This window comes from Gastrolobium bilobum, unplaced genomic scaffold, assembly GCF_033153095.1.
Source record: "Gastrolobium bilobum isolate Gb01-03AN ecotype WA unplaced genomic scaffold, APGP_CSIRO_Gbil_v1 utg175036, whole genome shotgun sequence".
NCBI lineage: Eukaryota > Viridiplantae > Streptophyta > Magnoliopsida > Fabales > Fabaceae > Gastrolobium > Gastrolobium bilobum.
In genome coordinates, this window is record NW_026899694.1 from 1 (window position 1) to 9,199 (window position 9,199).

At 39.0% G+C, this 9,199-nt stretch overlaps 2 protein-coding genes and 1 non-coding gene across 3 annotated transcripts; 1 reads left to right on the forward strand and 2 right to left on the reverse strand.

The window, feature by feature from the left end:
- Positions 1 to 21: 21 nt before the first annotated feature.
- On the reverse strand, positions 22 to 576 carry LOC133292663 (uncharacterized; the record flags this gene model as incomplete). Its single annotated transcript, XM_061491111.1, has 1 exon — positions 22 to 576. A coding segment is annotated over exon 1 (555 nt), but the record flags the coding sequence as incomplete, so codon positions are not given.
- Positions 577 to 8,128: 7,552 nt separating this feature from the next.
- LOC133292662 (uncharacterized) lies at positions 8,129 to 9,142 on the forward strand. The gene has a single exon (XM_061491110.1). The coding sequence runs from the start codon at positions 8,129 to 8,131 to the stop codon at positions 9,140 to 9,142; it is 1,014 nt and encodes a 337-aa protein (XP_061347094.1).
- LOC133292664 (small nucleolar RNA R71) lies at positions 8,537 to 8,646 on the reverse strand. The gene has a single exon (XR_009748956.1). It is a non-coding gene; the product is annotated as a small nucleolar RNA R71 (small nucleolar RNA).
- Positions 9,143 to 9,199: the final 57 nt, after the last annotated feature.

Below are 9,199 nucleotides of genomic sequence, written 5' to 3' on the forward strand. Positions count from 1 at the left end.
TCCTTTCACTTCCTCCACAACCTCCTGTATGATATCTATCCTGAAACAATCCTCCACATCAACAGGATGTTTAATGGCTTCAAACACATCAATTGTAAATGTCTCTTCATTCACCCTTAGCATTAGCTTCCCTTGTTCAACATCAATCAGGGATCTAGCAGTTGCTAAGAATGGCCTCCCTAGAAGTAGAGGGCTTTCAGTATCTTCTTCCTCCATATCTAGAATCACAAAGTCCACTGGAAAAATGAACTTATCCACCTTAACCAGAACATCTTCAACCACACCTTCCGGTCTCTTGATGGATCTGTCTGCAAGATGCATAATAAGATTGGTATCCTTCAAGGTGTTGATTCCCAAAGCTCTACATACAGTCAATGGCATCAAGTTAATGTTGGCCCCCAAATCACAGAATGTCTTCCCTACTTCCACATCTCCAATGGCAATAGGGATGCTGAAACTTCCTGGATCTTTTAATTTTGGTGGAAGCTTCTTCTGGATCAGGGCACTACACTCTTCTATTAAGGCCACCGTCTCACCATCCTTCAATTTCCTCTTCTTAAACAGAAGATCTTTCATGATTTGGCATAGTGAGGCATATTCTCCAAGGCCTCAGCAAATGGAATGTTAATCTGTAACTTCTTGAAAATATCCAGAAACCTTGCATAGTGCTGCTTCTGGATTTCCTGCTTCAACCGTTGAGGGTAAGGCACTTTAGCATATGGAGATAGGTTGATTGGCTGGTCCTGCTTGTCAGCCATCTTCTTCTTCTCCCACTTCATCAACTTCTGGGGTGAAGAACTCTTGTCAACCACTACCTCTTCTTCTTTCTTCTTTTCCTCAACTTTCTCTTTTTTATCATTATTTCGACTACAACATCCTCAACAACAACTTCCTCCTCACTTTTCTTTTCTTCCACTTTCTTCTCATCCACTTTCTTGTTCACCGGTTGAAGCACAAGCCCACTTCTTGTTATTATGGAGTTGCAATGCTCCTTTGGATTCACCATAGTATCACCAGGGAACTTGCCTTGTGGCCTCTCAGCTATCTGTCTAGACAACTGGCCAATTTGTGTTTCCAAATTCCGGATAGATGCTTCCTGGTTTCTGAATTTAGTCTTGGTCTCTTGCATGAAAGCAGAAGTTTCTTCCCTGAAAGAATTTGACCCCTGAATGTAATCTTGAGTAGTCTTTGATAACTGGGAAAAAGCTTTCTCCCATACAGAAGCATCTCCTTATTGTGATGCATGTGGTGGTGGAGGATGTAGTGGAGGATTCAACTGATGGTTGGAACTGTAACTGAACCCTGGGTGTTGATTCTTGTTCTTCCATGGTGGCACATAGACATTTTGCCCCTGGTTGTTAAGGTTCCTCTGGTTGTTGTGGTCATACCATACTCCATTTACTTCTGCTTGTTCAGCAGACCCTCCATAGTCACAATCATCAGTAACATGGCTTTTCTCACAAATGGCACACACAAAATTAGTGTCCACAGAAGCAACCTTCTGAGAAGAAAGCTGCTTGGTGAGAGTATCAAGTTGTTGTTGTTGTTTCTGAACTTGCTGCAACTGGTCATTCCTGGCTAATAAAGCATCATAGCCATCAAGTTTAATAATTCCTGTCCTTCTGTCACTCACCAGAGCATTGTCAAACTCCTGAGATGCTAGAGACTCAAAGATGTCAAGGGCTTCCTGAGGGGTCTTGGTTTTCAATGAACCACCTACAGTGGCATTCACCAATGTCCTGGTGTTGGTTGTCAACCCTTGGAGGAATATTGTTGCTTGATTCCACACTTCTATTCCATGTTGTGGACAGTTTCTCAAGAGTGTCTTGAACCTCTCCCAGGCCTCATAGATAGACTCTAACTCCTTTTTTCTTGAATCCTCTGATCTCATCTTTCAACTTTGCCCTCTTGGATGCTGAAAAGAATCTGGCCAAGAACTTGGTTTGCAGATCATCCCAAGTTGTAATGATCCCTTGTGGTAATGACTGTAGCCATCTCCTGGCATCATCCTTCAGTGAATGAGTAAAGAGCCTCAACAGAATGGCATCTCTGGTCACTCCATTGATTTTCACAGTGTAACTTAACAGCAAAAAGTTCTCAATATGCAGGTATGGATCCTCTGCACTTGTTCCAGCAAAATGTTCTTTTTGCACCAACTGTACTAATGCAGGCTTCAATTCGAAATTATTGGGCTCTATTGTAGGTCGAACCACACTTCCAATGGGTGGAATGACAGCAGGAGTCATGTAATCTCCCAGTGTCCTCTGTGGTGGTTGCACATGATTTTCTGCCATAATCTCTTCCTGTACTGTAATACTTGGTTCACCACTTGGTTCACCCTTTTCCTGTAATTGCCTTCTTCTGGCTGCCCTCCTGTTCCTTCTGATTGTCCTTTCTAATTCTGGGTCAAACAACAAAGAGTTTTGATCAATAGTACCTCGCATACACCAGAATTACAAGAGAACAAAAATTCATACAAAAAATATAAAGTGCTGAAAAAATAAAAGATTCAATCTTAATAACCAATGGTATCTGTCAATGTTGAAACACAAATCCCCAGCAACGGCGGTTGTTGATTTAGCAAGTGCACTAGTCAAACAAGTAATAAGATGATAAGTAAAGATCGTTCCCACGAAGATTTCTGTCAAGCACTAACTAACCAAATGTTACTAAGTTGAATCAACCAAAAAAATCTGAATTGCATTGATTTCTTGTCACCCGAAATTGAAATTGCATAAAATTAAAGAATTGATAAACAAATAAAATGTGAATATAACTTAACAAGTAGTCAGATGTCAATTTCCCTCAAGCATGAATTTATGGAAGAACCAATTTCCATTATGAATTATCTACTATGTGATGTTGATAAACTTTTTTCTTATCATCTCAAGATGTAATGTCTTACTACCCTGATAGATACATTAATCAGAAACCCCAATGTCTTGGTGATTCCTTTCTTAATACATGCATTAATCACTAAGGTCTTAGACCACATCAGAATCCTAGCATCAATGTCTTGACTACTAGAACACTAATGATGAAGTTGTCAAAAATAGAAAAATAGTGTAAACATGTATGTTCTACACTATTTATCAACATGAAGAATTAATCAAGACAACTTCATACAATCACATAATAGATAAACAAAACATATAATTAACCATTCATAAATTCAAACTTGGTTCCATTGAATCAGACTACAAAGGACTCTACTCAGACATAATTGAAATACAAACAAAGAAAGAAGAAAGATCAAACTCCATTGTCATAATAGTAAGTCTTCAATCTTCAAGTGCAATTATATATGAAACACTAACTAATACAACACTACTCCTAAGAATTTTGAAAGTAAGAAAGAGAAGTCAGATCAGAGGATCTGATATATGAGAGAGAGATGTGATGGATCCCCTCAGAAATGTGAAGGCCCTTGCCTTTTATAGTGTTACAAATTACAACTGAAAACTAACATGGGCGCTAAAACATTCTATATGGACGTTTTAGCGTCCATGTTTGACGGATGTCCAACTGCTTTCAACTAACTTGGGCGCTAAAACGTGAGCTGTTGAAAATTTTAGCGTCCATGTCTGGTGAATGCTCAACTTCTTCCAAACAACTCCAACGCTAAAACACTTGGCTTGGACATTTTAGCGTTCGAGACCAGAGTCTTTTTGCAGCAGCAGGGCGCTAAAACGTTTGGTCAGGGAGTTTTAGCGCCCAAGACCAGCAACTTTCGTCCTTAGTTTTCAGCAGCGCGCTAAAACGTTCTGTGTTGGACGTTTTAGCGCTCGGCACTAGCAACTTTTGCCTTCAAATTGTAGCAGCGCGCTAAAACGGTCTGTGTGGACATTTTAGCGCTCAACACTTAAGCATTCTCCCTTTCTCCAGAATCTTCTTCTTTCTCTCTATTGCTTCTTCAGCTTCATTTTCCTACAAGAACAATGTAAATTTTCAACATAAGCTTCAGAACTTGTATTTAGAACTTTCTAGGACATTAACCCTCTTTTCATCCATTTAATCACACAAATTGATATTAATTCATGCTTAAAAACCTGATGAACCAAGGGTTTATCAAAGCCGCAATCTAAATTTTCGCAATTGTTAAAACACTTGCTCTAAATCTTGAGGGTGTTGTGAGGTAGTCATTATTTTGACGATCATGTCATCAATGTATACTTCGAGCATCTGGCCAATCTACTGGCTGAAGACTTTGTTCATCATTCGTTGGTATGTGACACCAGTGTTTTTAAAGCCGAATGGCATCATATTATAACAATAAGTAGCCTTTTAAGTAATAAAGGTTGTGGCTTCCTAGTCTTGTTTAAACATGGGTATCTGGTTGTATCCTGAGTACGCATCCATAAAGGAAAGAATTCGATACCCCGCAGAATTATCTACTAATTTGTTAATAGTGGGAAGAGGATAAAAATCCTTTGGACAATGCTTATTAAGGTCTGTGTAATCGGTACACATTCGTCACTTCCCATTGGCTTTTTTGACTAACACGACGTTAGAAAGCCAGATAGAATAAGTGATTTCTCTTATAACTCCTGCATCCAGCAGCTTTGTGACTTCGGTCTCAACCACTTGTTATTTTTCTGGGGATATTTTGCGCTTCTTTTGTGCGATAGGTTTGGCTTTTGGATCAAGGGTCAAATGGTGGCATATTACATCAAGGTCTATTCCTGGCATATCAGCTGTTGTCCAAGAAAAAAGGTCTTTATTTTTTAGTAATATTGCCACCAATTCTATCTTTTCCATCTCTGGGAGATGTCGTTCAATATTGGTAACGTTTTCAAGTAACGGACCCAGTTGGAGATCCTCTAATTCCCCATCTGGTTGGGGTCTTGTATCGCGTAAATCTTCACGTATATACAAATATGTCATATTGATGTCTTTCCTTTGCCATCGCGCTGGACTGTAGTCTTGGCTCACAAGATAGTGTTGTAACAGTTGCGCGCTATTTTTTGATCACCTCTAATGGCAACGACAACGCCAAAAGAATCACGGAATTTCATCAAAAGATGAGGCATAGAAATGATTGCCTTTAAAGAGACAATGGTTGGTCTTCCTAAGATAACATTATAGGCTGATGCATATTCAATGACGTAAAAACCTACTTTAATAGTACATGCCAGAGGCATGATTCCAAAAGTTACCCATATTTCAATGGTACCTTTAGGTTGCACGAACTCTCCAGAGAAACCAACTAAATCCGAACATCCAGGGATTAGATGCTCTTCTGGGATGTGTATTGCGCGAAAAGCATCCCAGAAAATAATGTCGGCAGAACTGTCGTTATCAATCATAATACGTTTTACCTGGAGATTAGCCATGCAGGCGGAGATCACTAGTGGGTCGTCATGGTTAGGAATGATGTCGCCATAGTCATCATCATCAAAGCTTATGGCCTTACATTTGAAATGGGATGTGGAGGGTTGTGCATAGTCGCAAACTGTCATCACGGACTTCAGATGCTTTTCGCGTTGTGAACTGGTCGTGCCTCCTCCTGCAATTCCTCCAGCAATAGTAGCTAATACTCTCGCCGCGTTATTGGGCAATTGGTGTTGTTGCTGTTGTGCGACATGTTGTCTATTCCGTGGTGGATTTCCTTGGTGTCTATCAGTAGGATCGTCACGCGCGTTCCTACGATCATTATTTCGGGCGGTATTATAATCTCTCCTAGGATATGCCCTCTGTCGGTTAGGATTTTAGTCGCGATCAGGACTTCTATCGCGTCTTCTTTGCGCCTTATACTCCCTGCAACTAGAAATAAATTCTGGGAGCTTTCCAGCTTTGATAAGTGTTTCAATTGTATTTTTCAAATCAAAACATTCATCAGTGGTATGCCCAGTACCATTATGAAACTCGCAAAATTTGGTCTCATTGCGCTGCCCTCCTTTTTTCAATGGTGGAGGTTTGTTAACGCGTATGTACCCCGTTTGGAAGACTTCCTTCAAAATCCGTCTTCGGGAAGTGTTCAAGGGAGTATAATTGTCAAACCTCTCCCACTTTCTCTTTACGCGGAATTTTCTTTGATAATTCTTTTGCACATCCCTCTCAAAATTGTCTACCTCCGTCTTAATGTTAGAAGTATCCCGCGACCGTTTATAATCCTCGAGATTGATGAATTTTTCTGATCGCGCTTGTAGTTCCTCTATGGTATTGATAACTCTCCCAAATGAGAGTTAATTTAGTATTTTTATGATGAATTTGTTGCATAAATTCCATATAAGTTGACCTCTTTGCATGATAATTGAGCTAAATGTTGCATATTCATGATTAAGTGCTTTGAGATGACTAAGTATGGTAAATGAGATATTATTCCTTGATTTTGTATAAGAAAAGATGATTTGTTGAGTGTTTGTCTTTGCATGAAAAGTTGACGTCAGAATGCTGTAGCAGAGAAGTTGACGAAGTAATGATATAGCAAGCGCTACAGCATGACAGCATGGACAAAGGGACAACCGAACTTTTGAATTTCAAAAGTTAGTTATTCTCCAACAATACACCAGCAAGCAAGAGAAGTTTCTGAAGATTTAAATCAGAAACCACAAGGGTCAAAGACAAATTCAAAGATTGAATTTTATCCAAATCCCAAAGAACAAGGACAACAACCTTGATTCGATCAACAACATTGGCACAAGAAATCCAAGAAGATAAAGATCTTATCCAATTAAGTACCAACAAATCCAAAAATCCCAAGGATCAAGGACAACAAACTCAGCTCTTATTCGTTCAACAACAACATTGGCATAAGGATTCCAAGAAAATCAAGATTTTATCCAACAAGTGCCAACAGCCCAAGAATCTAGGGATACGACAAGGCTGCAGCAACAAGATTCATGAATTATAACTCTTAACCCAAAAGCCCAGTTGCCCAACCATTTTTCCTATTTAAGAAGAGCTCCCCCACGAGTTAAACAACAGTTCGGAACAAAGCGAGAGAAAGGTCAGAAAGGCAAGAAAGAAGGGAGGGGAAGAACGTAGTACCCCTCCCACATTTTAGAGAGAGAAAGTAAGGTTCTTGGAGGAAGAAGAGCTGCTGGAGCAGTGCTGGAGCAAAGTAGTGACGACGTTTTCCTACAGCATTCGTTTTCATCTTCTTTTCTGTTTTCCAATGAGTTCTTTCTTTCTTTTCTCTGTTTTATTTAATTCCATTATGAGCTAAATTGCTCTATAGGTTAGAAGATAAAGTACCTATGCTGTAACATTGAGATGTATGCCTAAACTTTGTTTTTATTAATGTTTAATTAATTATTCAACGAGTTTGCTTAATCTTATTCATGTGTGCATGTCGAGAGATACATATATGATATTGAGGAGGTTGGGGCCGAGAGGTTTCCGAATCCATACCCTTGTTGAATTGTGTGGATTAATTAGGTTAAGAAAGTTAACTTGAATAAGTTGTGGGTAGAGAGATCATTCACACCACATAGCCTAGCCTAGAACTTGAACTTGAACAATTCAGTGATTAGTTTGGCCATAGAGATGTGGGAATTACTTATTGGGTATATATGTTAGGTTGGCCAAAAGCCCCAACATACTTTAGTGTTCGGTTACTAATTAAGCATTGATATAGCATCGTTAAAGCATCGTTCCAGTATTGCTGTATCAGGAAAATTGAATCTGACCCTATATCTCATCCATCATCTTAATACCTTGAATTTAGTTTACTGTTTTCTTATTTTTAATTGTCTTTTATTTTATAAACCCCACCATAAAAATCAATCTTTTTATAATTTCTGTACTTAAATAATTATTGCTTTATAAATCATCTCCGTGCGAACGATACTTGGACTCACACATCCCTTTATTACTTGTGACACGTGCACTTGCGTATTTGTGTCATTGATTTAATTGATTGCAAATTGCACGACAAGTTTTTGGCGCCGTTGTCGGGGATGATTTCTTTAAAGCTTTTTATTTAAGTGAAGAAATTCTCTCTTCTTTCTATCTTTTCTTTTCTTTTCTATTTCTTTTCTTTCACCTTTCTTCTTTTCTGTTTTCAAGTGTTAATTGCAGCGTTTGAGCAGTTCTCCAACCAAGCAAGAAGTACCTCTTAATCCTGAGATTGAAAGGACGGCAAAGACGTAGCAACGCTACAACATTACCTGATATGGCAGTAAGAATGGCAGGAGCAAGAGTTAGAAATGAAGAGCCAATTCATTCTGAGATCTCAATCAGCGCACAAAGAATCCTAGCACTCAAGAACTTCCGTTTTCCAATTGTTCAACCAGAAATTGCAGCAGCAAATTTTGAATTGAAACCAATCATGTTTGATATGCTGGAAACAATTGGCCTATTCAATGGGATGCCTAGTGAAGATCCACTTCTTCATATCAAAAATTTCATGGAGATAGCATATAGCTTTAAGATACAAGGAGTTACATCGGATGCATTAAAGATGAAGCTATTTCCCTTTTCTCTCACTAATAAAGCTAAGGCATGGTTGAACACACTACAACCTAATTCCATTCGTAGATGGGAAGACATGGCTGAAAAGTTCTTGATGAAATTCTTTCCTCACACAAAAGCAATTCTCTTAAGGAATGATATAGCAGCGTTCCAGCAATATGTTGGTGAGACACCTTATAAAGCATGGGACAGATTCAAGGAATTGCTGCAGAAATGCCCTAATCATGGTATACCAGAATGGATACAAATGGAGACTTTTTACAATGGTCTTAATAATCAAACAAGGGGTGTAGTTGATGCATCAACCGGAAGAGCTCTCTTAGCTAGGACATTCACTGAAGCATATGAAATCCTAGAGAGGATGGCATTTAGCAACTACCAGTGGCCAACGAAAATAATGAATACACCAAAGAAGGCTGCTGGAGTGCTGGAGCATGATGATGTATTAGTATTGGCAGAACACATTTCATCTTTGAAAGATACAATCAAGTCACTTAACCTGTCTGCTGATGCTAGAGCACAACAAGTGCATACCATAACCAATGCTATATCATGTGTTTTCTGTAATGGTCCTCATGTTTATAACTGTCCAAAAAACCCTCAATCTGTTTGTTTTGTAGGAAGCTATAACATGACCAATCCATATTCAAACGCCTACAATCAAGAATGGGGGAACAACTCATTCTTTCATATTCACAAGGACAACAACAAGAATTCTCTGCTATAGCAACACATTCAAACAGAATTCCATGCCCTTCTGAATTTATGCAGCAGCAACAGCCTA

What these genes read in the sequence shown, in the direction of transcription:
- LOC133292662 (XM_061491110.1), top strand. Translation starts at nt 8,129, where the DNA reads ATGGCAGGAGCAAGAGTTAGAAATGAAGAGCCAATTCATTCTGAGATC.